We start from the raw sequence: 14,867 nt of genomic DNA, 5'->3' as shown, positions 1-14,867 counted from the left end.
GCAGAGAGAAGGAAATACGTGTTTACGTGATCCTGTAGTGTTCCCATTGACACCCTAGACCAGCGTTTCCCCAACTCCGTCCTGGAGACTCCAAGAGGTGCACCTTTTGGCTTTGTTCTACACAGCTGATTCTAATAATCAAAGATGAGTTTTGAATCAAATGTGTAGAGCTAAGAGCAAAAACCATAAACATGCACCTCTTGGGGTCGACAGCACTACGTTTGGGAAACGCTGCCATAGCTCGAGTCCCAGATCTGTTTGTGTAGTCTTCCCAACATCTTCCCAAGCAGTCATAGCAATGGACATGACAAGACAGCGCCAACAGATCTGGGACTCAGGCTAGACTATTGACCCCCCCTACTGTTCCAGTAGACATTGATGTGTGATTGTTGTGTGATTTGCCATAGGGGAGAGTAGGGTAAGTTGAGCCACACTTCTTTCTAGGAAACCATACAGAAAACGTATCAGTTGACCAGATATGTATAACTTCACGGACTCAGTGAAGGAAGAAACCACATGGAGAAGTGGATGAACAAATCAGGTCCAATAAACATATTTTCCGCCAAGTCAAATTAATTTCACGATGCTTGTATCTAAACCAAAGTATATTTAAAGATTGTTCTATATATCAGCTGGGGTCTCTTTCATCTTCAGTATGAGGTCCTGAACCTAGCATGAAAGTGCATCCTTGTAGCTGCATGGGCAAATATAGTAGAAATGTCTGCCTTGGGTTATTTTCTTCCCAGGATAAATTGTGCCAAGAGACCACTGTTTATTTTTAACAAGCCATCTTTTCAATGGCCTGTAATTTCTACATGAATTCTGATTATTTCCAGGGATACACAACATCCTGAAATATATGTAGATATCTTTGTTAGAAAGAATACTATGTTTCCTTGACGGAGTGATGATGAATGTAACAACAAAAAAAGGCTTGATTTACCCAACTCTCCCCTAAGTTGTCAGATATTGTTCTGTGAGAATGTGATACACTCTTTTTTTGTGCTTTGATCATCTGTGGATTATGGGATTATGAGTTAGATGCTGCTAAAGGCGGTTTGTGTTTTCATGACAAACAATATGTCTGGCACCATCGTTTAGAATTTATAACAAAGCAACCAGTCTTGTTTTTTTATTACATCACCCCCCTAACCTGCAAAGTCTTGGCAAAATGGATATTTGAAAACATCTGAAATCATTATTTAAAAAAAAAAACAACCAATAAACAGGGAATTACTTTTTCTTAGGAAAGGACTTATTTTCTTCTTCCTCTGACGTTTCATAAAATAAAAATGTAAATCCAAATTAAATGGAAACTTACAAAGCTACCGAAACCTTCAACATCTAGAGACAGAACGTATAAATAAAAAGGGAAATATATATCTTTAGGCTCTTGATTATTCTTAAGTTAATAAATCAAATATACACAATGATTAATAAATGTACATAGCTACACGTTCTAGATTGACATGGACATTCTTCATAGTGCCAGTAATACTGGCCTCGCCCCGCCCACCACAAACAAATTATAATCCATGTAAATCAAGATGGATTTGTTTGGTTGATGTAGTAGGAAGCTAAAAATACATTTTCACAAAGACAGAACTAGTTGTAAACCAACAGATGGAAAACTCACAAATACAAAATATACTGTGCTGTCGCTAACTTAAATGTTTAATTCTTTAGACTATTTTGCAATGACTTTGCAGAAAACCACAAGAGGAAAGGGAGGCCTTCCAACAACATCCACTAACTGAACAGTGACTTTGCAGAAAACCAAGGAGCCCTATGGGAGGAGCCCTGTGGGAGGGAGCCCTGTGGGAGGGAGCCCTGTGGGAGGGAGCCCTGTGGGAGGGAGCCCTGTGGGAGGGAACCCTGTGGGAGGGATCCCTATGGGAGGGAGCCCTATTGGAGGAGCCCTGTGGGAGGGAGCCCTGTGGGAGGAGCCCTGTGGGATGGAGCCCTATGGGAGGGAGCCCTACGGGAGGGAGCCCTACGGGACGAGCCCTATGGGAGGGAGCCCTATGGGCGCTGGTCAAAAGTAGTGCACTTATTATTAGGTCATAATATTAGGTCATAATATTAGGTAATAAGTGTTGAAATATGAAAACACAGCACCTGGTTCTCCAGCCAACCACGTCAACCTTTTCTGCCAGTGTAGCCAGCTTGTCCAAACCTAAATTAACAGTCATGGGAAATGTCCCAAATGGCACTCTAATACCTACATTGTGCATCAAACCCATAGGGCCCTGGTCAAAAGTAGTGCACTACACAGGGAATAGGGTACCACATCTGATGCAGCCATGGATTAATTCATCCAAACAACAAACCTTGTAGTCACAGGATAATGACGCAGCAGTTTAGGAACTACAAATCCCAGAACACTCCCCCTGGTCCTCTTCACTAAGGTCAATGGTTGCACGAAAACAGTGTCAACACAGCGTATCAGAAGAACCACCTTGCCGGGATGACCATAACGTCCAGGAAGGGGGAATTCTTTACACAGGGTTTACATGCTACTTCCTGCCTCCTGCTATATAATTTCCTGCTATACGATGTAGTCCATCCTGTTGATGCTGTGTGCCGTCTCCAGGGCTCTGTTGTAGTCCATCTGGTTGATGCTGTGTGGCGTCTCCAGGGCTCTGTTGTAGTCCATCTGGTTGATGCTGTGTGGCGTCTCCAGGGCTCTGTTGTCCTGTTTATTAATCCAGTTAGGGTGTTTGGAGCGGTGCTGCACCGCGGTCCCGACGTCCCCGTCGCTGGGCTGCACCGCGGTCCTGACGTCCCCGTCGCTGGGCCCGTTGGCCCCCAGGCCTCCATTGAGGCACTGATCCTCCCGCTCCACCAGTGTGTAGGCAGGCTGTTTGGCTGTAACCACAAAGCGTCCTTTATTCCCTAGCTGTCTCTCTTTATCGTCGTCCTCCTCCTCCTCAGGGCGGTGGTGTGTTCGTACCTTGGCGACGTTCAAGTTTTTATCCTCGTAGTCTTTGATGACCACCGACGTCGTAAGATGGCCGCTGCTGGCGTGTTTCACATTGATGGGATTCTTGATCTGGTTGAGCTGCTCGCGGACGTTGTTGGTGGTGTTGTCATCTGTCGCCGCGGACGACGAGGCTCCGTTGCCATGTTTCCGCCGGCGACGCATGCAGTACAGGAAGACGGATACCAGCACCAGGATCCACAAGACGATGAAGACTGAAGAGAGGAGGGGGACCATGTAGTCTAAAGAGGGAAGATACAAGACAGAAAGGGTCAGTTTGGCTGTACACACAATCCATCAACATTATATTAGGCCAGCTGACAGTATTAATTAACCATTACAATTGTGATGAAAGTCTATGAATGAGTCTGTCCTAAAAAGTTAACTTCTTCGGGCTAGGGGGCAGTATTTGGAAGTTTGGTTGCACAAAGTAAACTGCCTGTTACTCAGGCCCAGAAGCTAGGGATATGCATATAATAAGTATTGGATAGTATTGGATAGAAAACACTGTAAAGTTTCCAAAACAGTTAAAATAATGTCTGTGAGTATAACAGAACTGATATTGCAGGCAAAAACCAGAGGACAATCCATCCAGATTTTTATTTTGTTCAGCTCACCCTTGATTACTATGGCTGTCAATGGGAATATAAAAGGAAGTCCTCCCAGATTGCAGTTCTTAGGGCTTCCACTAGATGTCAACAGTCTTTAGAAAGAGTTTCAGGCTTGTTTTTTGAAAAATCATCTAGAATTTGTAGTTTTAGTAAGTGGCTCCCATTTTGGCTGTAGTGAGTGCACGTACTTCGTTATTTTTCTCCGGTAAGGGTCTCTGGTATTCTCCATCTTAAATTGTATTGTTTATTTACATAAAAGGGTACCTAAGGATTGATTAGGAACATTGTTTGATATGTTTGGAAGAAGTTTATTGGTAACTTACGGGATGCATTTGTATGCATTTTGAACTAAGGAAACCGGTGGATTACCGAGTCTAGCGCGCCAATGAAACTGACAAACGGACCATTTGTTATGTAGCTGGGACCCTTGTGATTGCAACCAGATGAAGATCTTCAAAGGTAAGTGATTTGATTTTTCGCCATTTCTGACTTTCGTGACGCTTCTGTTTGGTTGGAAAAAGTATGTAATGCTTTTCTGTGCAGGGTGCTGTCCTCAGATAATCGCATGGTGTGCTTTCTCCGTAAAGCCTTTTTGAAATCTGACAAAGTGGCTGGATTAATAAGACGTTAAGCTTTTAAATGATGTAAGAAACTTGTATTTTCATGAATGTTTAATATTACGATTTCTGTCATTTGACTTTCACGCTCTGCAATTTCACTGAATGTTGTCGAGGTGAGACGCTAGCGTCCCAATGATCGGTAAGTAGTTAAGCAAGTTAATATTGATGTTAGCAACACTCGAAGGCCCTAAAAGCTGTAACTTCACATCACTGGGGAGTACCAACATCTCTGCATTAGCCAGTAAACCAGGAGGAACACTGGGGAGTACCAACATCTCTGCATTAGCCAGTAAACCAGGAGGAACACCGGGGAGTACCAACATCTCTGCATTAGCCAGTAAACCAGGAGGAACACCGGGGAGTACCAACATCTCTGCATTAGCCAGTAAACCAGGAGGAGCACTGGGGAGTACCAACATCTCTGCATTAGCCAGTAAACCAGGAGGAACACCGGGGAGTACCAACATCTCTGCATTAGCCAGTAAACCAGGAGGAACACCGGGGAGTACCAACATCTCTGCATTAGCCAGTAAACCAGGAGGAGCACTGGGGAGTACCAACATCTCTGCATTAGCCAGTAAACCAGGAGGAGCACTGGGGAGTACCAACATCTCTGCATTAGCCAGTAAACCAGGAGGAACACCGGGGAGTACCAACATCTCTGCATTAGCCAGTAAACCAGGAGGAACACCGGGGAGTACCAACATCTCTGCATTAGCCAGTAAACCAGGAGGAGCACTGGGGAGTACCAACATCTCTGCATTAGCCAGTAAACCAGGAGGAGCACTGGGGAGTACCAACATCTCTGCATTAGCCAGTAAACCAGGAGGAGCACTGGGGAGTACCAACATCTCTGCATTAGCCAGTAAACCAGGAGGAGCACTGGGGAGTACCAACATCTCTGCATTAGCCAGTAAACCAGGAGGAACACCGGGGAGTACCAACATCTCTGCATTAGCCAGTAAACCAGGAGGAGCACTGGGGAGTACCAACATCTCTGCATTAGCCAGTAAACCAGGAGGAGCACTGGGGAGTACCAACATCTCTGCATTAGCCAGTAAACCAGGAGGAGCACTGGGGAGTACCAACATCTCTGCATTAGCCAGTAAACCAGGAGGAGCACTGGGGAGTACCAACATCTCTGCATTAGCCAGTAAACCAGGAGGAACACCGGGGAGTACCAACATCTCTGCATTAGCCAGTAAACCAGGAGGAACACCGGTGTATTTCTTACCAAAATGTTTTTCCAATGAATGATGCTGAACAATGATTAATTACATTTATGCTACTGCTATGCTCTCGAGCTTCCCAACAGCATGGCCTGAAGTCCTGGCTGTGAGGGAGAGGAGGAGGAGGGGAGGAGGAGGAAGATGACCAGAGCAACTTGGCCTGTGACAGGGGGAGGAGGAGAGAAGCCGGAGAACAGGAGGAGAAACTCCCATCTGGCAGCAACAGAAAAGGGTTGTCTGTCCGTTACAATGATACATGACCTAAACACAGGAGTCCTAGCACTAAGTTTGTCTGTCCGCATCCTCCCTCCACTCTCTGTCTGGACAGCACCCAGCCTCTCATTACGCCCTCCCTCAACATCTCCACTCCGAGCCAGCCCTCCTGCCACAGACTGAGCCAAGACTTTTCCAGGGTGGACCTGGTTATAGAGGCTGTTCTAGTCCAGGGTGGACCTGGTCATAGAGGCTGTTCTAGTCCAGGGTGGACCTGGTCATAGAGGCTGTTCTAGTCCAGGGTGGACCTGGTCATAGAGGCTGTTCTAGTCCAGGGTGGACCTGGTCATAGAGGCTGTTCTAGTCCAGGGTGGACCTGGTCATAGAGGCTGTTCTAGTCCAGGGTGGACCTGGTCATAGAGGCTGTTCTAGTCCAGGGTGGACCTGGTCATAGAGGCTGTTCTAGTCCAGGGTGGATGGTGGACCAGGAAAACATTTGGTTTTGAGGCACAGTCACGGAAAATACTTGCGTTTACCTGCTGTATGGTAGCGGGGGGGGGGGGGGGGGGGGTCTTCTCGTGGTAGCAGGGTGGAGATAACCACTTGTGCGTTGGGGAACGTAGAAGAAGCTTTTTCAAATCACTCCCTTTAGTGCTGTTGTCACCCTTTCCTGCTGTGTTCTCAGGTCGTTTGTGCCTGTGTGTATTATTATGTGACTGGGCGACCCTAGTTGGTCCTCAGACAGAAGATCTAGGGCACGCTGGATTTCTGGACTACAGAATTTAGACATTGTGTGTTTGGGTCCATAAGGAGTATAATCGGTGTCTTTTGTGTATGTCCTCAGGGGCGGGGGGGGGGGGGGGGGGGCTGGCTATCAGACTAGCTGACAAGGTGGTGTTCAGATTGTGTGGGATTCCCTGGGCTTGGGGTTCACAGATGCAGTGTCTTAGACCGCTGCACCACTAGGGAGCCCTCTAGCACTGAGAGGAGGTGTCTTAGACCTCTGCACCACTAGGGAGCCCGCTAGCACTGAGATGAGGTGCCTTAAACCGCTGCACCACTCAGGAGCCTTCTAGGAGGAGGAGACGGACCTACTGGTTGCCCTCTAGGTTACAGAGAGCTGGTAGTCCCATCCACCAAACTACCAGGTGTGAAACAGGGAAGGGACTCAGGGTGTATGCTAATTTGGTATAGAGCACACCTAACTCACTCTATTAAATTAATCAAAACAGAAACATTTTACATCTGGCTAGAAATTCAAAAGGAAATTATCTTAACAGAGAAAAATGTCCTCCTGTGTTCTACCAATATCCCCCCACTAGAATCCCCATACTTTAATGAAGACAGCTTCTCCATCCTTGAGGGGGAAATCAATCATTTCCAGGACAGGGACATGTACTAGTCTGTGGCGATATAAATTGCAGAACTGGACCAGAACCTGACACCTTCAGCACACAGGGGGACAAACACCTACCTGGAGGTGACAGCATTCCCTCCCACATATGCCCCACTAGACACAACTACGACAACATAACCAACAAAAACGGGTCACAACTCCTGCAGCTCTGTCACACGCTGGGGCTGTACATAGCCAATGGTAGGCTTCGAGGGGACTCCTATGGTAGGTACACCAATAGCTCATCTCTTGGCAGTAGTACTGTAGACTACTTTATCACTGACCTCAACCCAGAGTCTTTCAGAGCGTTCACAGTCAACCCACTGACACCCCTATCAGATCACAGCAAAATCGCAGTCTACTTGAACAGAGCAATACTCATTCATGAGGCATTAAAGCCAAAGGAACTGAATAATATTAAGAAATGCTATAGATGGAAGGAAGGTAGTGTGGAAACCTAACAAAAAACAATTAGGCAACAACATTCAATCCCTTTTAGAAAACTTCCTGGACAAAATGTTCCAAACCTTCCATAACAAAGCCATCACCTACAGAGAGATGAACCTGGAGAAGAGGCCCTTGATTCCCAAACCTTCCATAAAACCTTCAGTCTGGCTTTAGATCAGGGTACAGCACCACAACTGCGGCAGTGGCAAACGACATCATTAATGCACTTGATAAAAAGCAACATTGTGCTGCTCTGTAGATTTATCAAAGGCCTTTGATTCAGTTGACCATGAATTGTTGCTAGCTAGACTCGGAAACATTGGTCTCAGTGAAGGGGCAGTAAATTGGTTTAGGAACAATCTTTCTGACAGAACACAATGTGTATATACTGACAATCACAAGTCTAGCTGTCTAGAGATTAATAAAGGTGTGCCCCAGGGTTCCATTTTAGCTCCCGTGTTGTTCACAATGATTTGGGAAACGGGATGCAACCAGCAAAGTTCCATCTATATGCAGATGATACAGTCATATATTCATGTGCTCCTTCTCTGGTTCAGGCTGTTGAAGAGCTCCAGACTGCGTTTCAGTCGACTGCAGGCCTCCCTTTATGGTCTCAAACTGGTCTTGAATGTACAGAAAAATATATTCATGACCTTTACCAGAGCTAGAACTCTGCCAGAGAAGGTTAGCATTGTCACATCTGGTGGCTTATCCATTGAAAAAGTGTCATCCTACAAATACCTAGGTATATGGTTGGATGACAAGTTGTCCTTTAAAGTTCATATAGATAATCTGACAAAAGCTTCAATTAAAATGGGTTTTTATTTTCGTAATAAGGCTTCCCGCTTATGGCTAGAAAGAAGGTTGTTTAGGCCACATTTCTCTCTGTTATTGATTACGGTGACTTGTTGTGTATGCATGCAGTCTCCTCTGTCTGACAGAGACTGGACTCTGTTTATCATCAGCCTCCTCTGTCTTACAGAGACTGGACTCTGTTTATCATGCAGCCTCCTCTGTTTATCATGCAGCCTCCTCTGTCTGACAGAGACTGGACTCTGTTTATCATGCAGCCTCCTCTGTCTGACAGAGACTGGACTCTGTTTATCATGCAGCCTCTTCTGTCTTACAGAGACTGGACTCTGTTTATCATGCAGCCTCCTCTGTCTGACAGAGACTGGACTCTGTTTATCATGCAGCCTCCTCTGTTTATCATGCAGCCTCCTCTGTCTGACAGAGACTGGACTCTGGCCTCCAACTGCTCTTAAACGCTAGTAAAACCAAATGCATGCTTTTCAACCGTTCGCTGCCTGCACCCGCACGCCCGACTAGCATCACCACCCTGGATGGTTCCGACCTTGAATATGTGGACACCTATAAGTACCTAGGAGTCTGGCTAGACTGTAAACTCTCCTTCCAGACTCATATCAAACATCTCCAATCTAAAATCAAATCTAGAGTTGGCTTTCTATTCCGCAACAAAGCCTCCTTCACTCACGCCGCCAAACTTACCCTAGTAAAACTGACTATCCTACCGATCCTTGACTTCGGAGATGTCATCTACAAAATAGCTTCCAATACTCTACTCAGCAAACTGGATGCAGTTTATCACAGTGCCATCAGTTTTGTCACCAAAGCCCCATACACTACCCACCACTGCAACCTGTATGCTCTAGTCGGCTGGTCCTCGCTACATATTCGTCCCCAGACCCACTGGCTCCAGGTCATCTACAAGTCTATGCTAGGTAAAGCTCCGCCTTATCTCAGTTCACTGGTCACGATGGCAACACCCACCCGTAGCACCCGCTCCAGCAGGTGTATCTCACTGATCATCCCCAAAGCCAACACCTCATTTGGCCACCTTTCCTTCCATTTCTCTGCTGCCTGCGACTGGAACGAATTGCAAAAATCGCTGAAGCTGGAGACTTTTATCTCCCTCACCAACATTAACCTCTTAGAGCTCTAGGGGCGCTATTTCATTTTTGGATAAAAAACGTTCCCGTTTTAAGCGCGATATTTTGTCACGAAAAGATGCTCGACTATGCATATTCTTGACAGTTTTGGAAAGAAAACACTCTGAAGTTTCAGAATCTGCAAAGATTTTGTCTGTAAGTGCCCCAGAACTCATTCTACAGGCGAAACCAAGATGATGCATCACCCAGGAATTAGCAGAATTTCTGAAGCTCTGTTTTCCATTCTCTCCTTATATGGCTGTGATTGCGCAACGAATGAGCCTACACTTTCTGTCGTTCGCCCAAGGTCTTAGCAGCATTGTGACGTATTTGTAGGCATATCATTGGAAGATTGACCATAAGAGACTACATTTTCCAAGTGTCCGCCTGGTGTCCTGCGTCGAATTCGGTGCGCAATTGCCAGCTGCTTCCACTTTACCATTTGATTCAGGGGAGAAAGCATGTGTCCAAGAACGATGTATCAATGAAGAGATATGTGAAAAACACCTTGATGATTGATTCTAAACAACGTTTGCCATGTTTTCAGTCGATATTATGGAGTTAATTTGGAAAAAAGTTTGCGTTTTGAGGACTGAATTTATGGATTTTTTTTGGTAGCCAAATGTGATGTATAAAACGGAGCTATTTCTAATACACAAGGAATATTTTTGGAAAAACTGAGCATCTGCTATCTAACTGAGAGTATCCTCATTGAAAACATCAGAAGTTCTTCAAAGGTAAATGATTTTATTTGAAGGCTTTTATGTTTTTGTTAATGTTGCGTGCTGGATGCTAACGCTAATGCTAACGCTAAATGCTAACTCTAGCTAGCTACTTTTACACAAATTATTGTTTTCCTATGGTTGAGAAGCATATTTTGAAAATCTGAGATGACAGTGTTGTTTACAAAAGGCTAAGCTTGAGAGATGGCATATTTATTTCATTTCATTTGCGATTTTCATAAATAGTTAACGTTGTGTTATGCTAATGAGCTTGCTGATAGATTTACACAATCCTGGATACAGGGGTTTTTTCATAGCTAAACGTGACGCAGAAAACGGAGCGATTTGTCCTAAACAAATAATCTTTCAGGAAAAACTGAACATTTGCTATCTGAGAGTCTCCTCATTGAAAACATCTGAAGTTCTTCAAAGGTAAATGATTTTTTTGAATGCTTTTCTGTTTTTTTGTGTAAATGTTGCCAGCTGAATGCTAATGCTAAATGCTACGTTAGCCATCAATACTGTTACACAAATGCTTGTTTTGCAATGGTTGAGAAGCATATTTTGAAAATCTGAGATGACAGTGTTGTTAACAAAAGGCTAAGCTTGAGAGCTAGCATATTTATTTCATTTCATTTGCGATTTTCATGAATAGTTAACGTTGCGTTATGGTAATGAGCTTGAGTCTGTATTCACGAACCCGGATCCGGGATGGGGAGATCAGAAAGGTTAAACATCTGCTATCTCAGCAGCTAACCGATCGCTGCAGCTGTACACAGTCTATCGGTGAATAGCCCACCCAATTTACCTACCTCATCCCCATACTGTTTATATTTATTTACTTTTCGGCTCTTTTGCACACCAATATCTCTACCTGTACATGACCATCTGATAATTTATCACTCCAGTGTTAATCTGCTAAATTGTAATTATTCACCTACCTTCTCATGCCTTTTGCACACAATGTATATAGACTCTCTTTTTTTTCTACTGTGTTATTGACTTGTTAATTGTTTACTCCATGTGTAACTCTGTGTTGTCTGTTCACACTGCTATGCTTTATCTTGGCCAGGTCGCAGTTGTAAATGAGAACTTGTTCTCAACTAGCCACCTGGTTAAATAAAGGTGAAATAATAAATAAATAAATAAAATACCCAGACTGCTAGGTGGTTGCTATGTTACCATACCCGTTCTGCTAGGTGGTTGCTATGTTACCATACCCGGTCTGCTAGGTGGTTGCTATGTTACCATACCCAGTCTGCTAGGTGGTTGCTATGTTACCATACCCGGTCTGCTAGGTGGTTGCTATGTTACCATACCCGGTCTGCTAGGTGGTTGCTATGTTACCATACCCGTTCTGCTAGGTGGTTGCTATGTTACCATACCCAGTCTGCTAGGTGGTTGCTATGTTACCATACCCGGTCTGCTAGGTGGTTGCTATGTTACCATACCCAGTCTGCTAGGTGGTTGCTATGTTACCATACCCGGTCTGCTAGGTGGTTGCTATGTTACCATACCCAGTCTGCTAGGTGGTTGCTATGTTACCATACCCGGTCTGCTAGGTGGTTGCTATGTTACCATACCCGGTCTGCTAGGTGGTTGCTATGTTACCATACCCAGTCTGCTAGGTGGTTGCTATGTTACCATACCCGGTCTGCTAGGTGGTTGCTATGTTACCATACCCAGTCTGCTAGGTGGTTGCTATGTTACCATACCCGGTCTGCTAGGTGGTTGCTATGTTACCATACCCGGTCTGCTAGGTGGTTGATATGTTACCATACCCAGTCTGCTAGGTGGTTGCTATGTTACCATACCCGGTCTGCTAGGTGGTTGCTATGTTACCATACCCGGTCTGCTAGGTGGTTGCTATGTTACCATACCCGGTCTGCTAGGTGGTTGCTATGTTACCATACCCGGTCTGCTAGGTGGTTGCTATGTTACCATACCCGGTCTGCTAGGTGGTTGCTACTTAAAGTCCCCAGGACATTCACAGTATTAGGCAAGACTGCCTTCCCGCCTTGTGCACCAGACTCATGGAATAGTCTAGAATCCCTGCTTCATCTAGATATGTTAGTGTTACTGAATGGAATAGTCTAGAATCCCTGCTTCATCTAGATGTGTTAGTGCTACTGAATGGAATAGTCTAGAATCCCTGCTTCATCTAGATGTGTTAGTGCTACTGAAAGGAATAGTCTAGAATCCCTGCTTCATCTAGATGTTGTTAGTGCTACTGAATGGAATAGTCTACAATCCATGCTTCATCTAGATGTGTTAGTGCTACTGAATGGAATAGTCTAGAATCCCTGCTTCATCTAGATGTGTTAGTGCTACTGAATGGAATAGTCTAGAATCCCTGCTTCATCTAGATGTGTTAGTGCTACTGAATGGAATAGTCTAGAATCCCTGCTTCATCTAGATATGTTAGTGCTACTGAATGGAATAGTCTACAATCCATGCTTCATCTAGATGTGTTAGTGCTACTGAATGGAATAGTCTAGAATCCCTGCTTCATCTAGATGTGTTAGTGCTACTGAATGGAATAGTCTAGAATCCCTGCTTCATCTAGATGTGTTAGTGCTACTGAATGGAATAGTCTAGAATCCCTGCTTCATCTAGATATGTTAGTGCTACTGAATGGAATAGTCTACAATCCATGCTTCATCTAGATGTGTTAGTGCTACTGAATGGAATAGTCTAGAATCCCTGCTTCATCTAGATATGTTAGTGACCCTGAATGAATTTAAGATATTGATGGGAGACTGTTACAGAGGATTGTAAAATGCTTTTTTTTGTCTGGATCATGATGTATTGATTGTTGTATGTTTTAATGATGTGATGTATTGATTGTTGTATGTTTTAATGATGTGATGTATTGATTGTTGTATGTTTTAATGATGTGATGTATTGATTGTTGTATGTTTTAATGATGTGATGTATTGATTGTTGTATGTTTTAATGATGTGATGTATTGATTGTTGTATGTTTTAATGATGTGATGTATTGATTGTTGTATGTTTTAATGATGTGATGTATTGATTGTTGTATGTTTTAATGATGTGATGTATTGATTGTTGTATGTTTTAATGATGTGATGTATTGATTGTTGTATGTTTTAATGATGTGTTGTATTGATTGTTGTATGTTTTAATGATGTGATGTATTGATTGTTGTATGTTTTAATGATGTGATGTATTGATTGTTGTATGTTTTAATGATGTGATGTATTGATTGTTGTATGTTTTATTTCTGTATTGTATTGATTGTTGTATGTTTTAATGATGTGATGTATTGATTGTTGTATGTTTTAATGATGTGATGTATTGATTGTTGTATGTTTTAATGATGTGATGTATTGATTGTTGTATGTTTTAATTCTGTATTGTATTGATTGTTGCTGCCTTCTTGGTCAGGTCTCCCTTGAAAAAGAGAGACTCTGGGTCTCAATGGGCTTTTCCTGGTTAAATAAAATAAACATTACCTACAGAGAAATGAACCTGGAGAAGAGTCCCCTAAGCAAGCTGGTCCTGGGACTATGTTCCCAAATACACCCACAGAGCCCCAGGACAGCAATACAATTAGACATGACTCTCAAGAGAAGACAGGCTATGTGCTCACTGCCCACAAAATGAGGTGGAAACTGAGATGCACTTCCTAACCTCCTGCCCAATGTATGACCATATTAGAGGCACATATTTCCCTCAGATTACACAGATCCACAGAGAATTCAAAAACAATCTCCCATATCTACTGTGTGCCATCACAGCAGCAAGATTTGTGACCTGTTGACACAAGAAAAGGTCAACCAGTGAAGAACAAACACCATTCATGCTTATTTATTTTCCCTTGTGTACTTTAACTATTTGCACATCATTACAACACTGAATATAGACATATGACATTTGTAATGTCTTTATTATTTTTGAAACTTCTGTATGTGTAATGTTTACTATTCATTTCTGTTTATTTCACTTTTGTTTATTATCTACTTCACTTCGCGGCAAAGTTAACATATGTTTCCCATGTCAATATATTGAAATTGATAGAGAAAAAACAGAGAGTATGAAAACATTGAGAGAGAAAACACAGAGACTGTGTGTGTGTGGTGTGTACTGGTTTGGCTGTGTGTGTGTGTGGTGTGTACCGGTTTGGCTGTGTGTGTGTGTGTGTGTGTGTGTGTGTGTGTGGTGTGTACCGGTTTGGCTGTGTGTGTGTGTGTGTGTGTGGTGTGTACCGGTTTGGCTGTGTGTGTGTGGTGTGTACCGGTTTGGCTGTGTGTGTGTGTGTGGTGTGTACCGGTTTGGCTGTGTGTGTGTGTGTGTGTGTGTGCATGGTGTGTACTTGTTTCGCTGTGTGTGTGTGTGTGTGTGTGTACCGGTTTGGCTGTGTGTGTGTGTGGGAGGGCGGGCGAGTGAGCATATGTGTTGCAGGGGGTTCATACCGGTGTGGCTAGTGCTCGGCGTCCGCTGCACTCTGACCTTGGCAATGGCTGTGATGATGCTGTTGTTGCCATGGCGTTTAGACACCAGATCGATGATCCTCTCTGTTATCTCCTTTATAGGTGATCTGTCCATCCACTGGTCCACTGTGTACTGAAGAGAGAGAGAGAGAGGAGCGAGGAGAGAGAGAGAGAGAAGAGAGAGAGAGAGAGAGAGAGAGGAGAGAGCGAGGAGAGAGAGAGAGAGGGAGAGTAGGAGACAGAG

The 14,867-nt window shown here is 43.9% G+C and overlaps 1 protein-coding gene across 1 annotated transcript in view; it reads right to left on the bottom strand.

Annotated features, from left to right (window-relative positions):
• Positions 1 to 2,175: 2,175 nt before the first annotated feature.
• Positions 2,176 to 14,867, bottom strand: part of LOC139377019 (protein jagged-1b-like) — a 145,361-nt gene continuing 132,669 nt past the window's right edge. Inside the window, exons 25-26 of the mRNA XM_071120089.1 lie at positions 14,606 to 14,756; positions 2,176 to 3,222 (exon numbers count right to left, since the gene is read on the bottom strand). Of these exons, the coding sequence (XP_070976190.1) occupies positions 2,549 to 3,222; positions 14,606 to 14,756 (825 nt within the window). The 3' untranslated portion in view covers positions 2,176 to 2,548. The remainder of the gene's footprint in view (positions 3,223 to 14,605; positions 14,757 to 14,867) is intronic.

Source organism: Oncorhynchus clarkii, chromosome 20 (assembly GCF_045791955.1).
Source record: "Oncorhynchus clarkii lewisi isolate Uvic-CL-2024 chromosome 20, UVic_Ocla_1.0, whole genome shotgun sequence".
Taxonomy (NCBI): Eukaryota; Metazoa; Chordata; class Actinopteri; order Salmoniformes; family Salmonidae; genus Oncorhynchus; species Oncorhynchus clarkii.
This window is presented reverse-complemented; position numbering and strand designations above follow the sequence as displayed.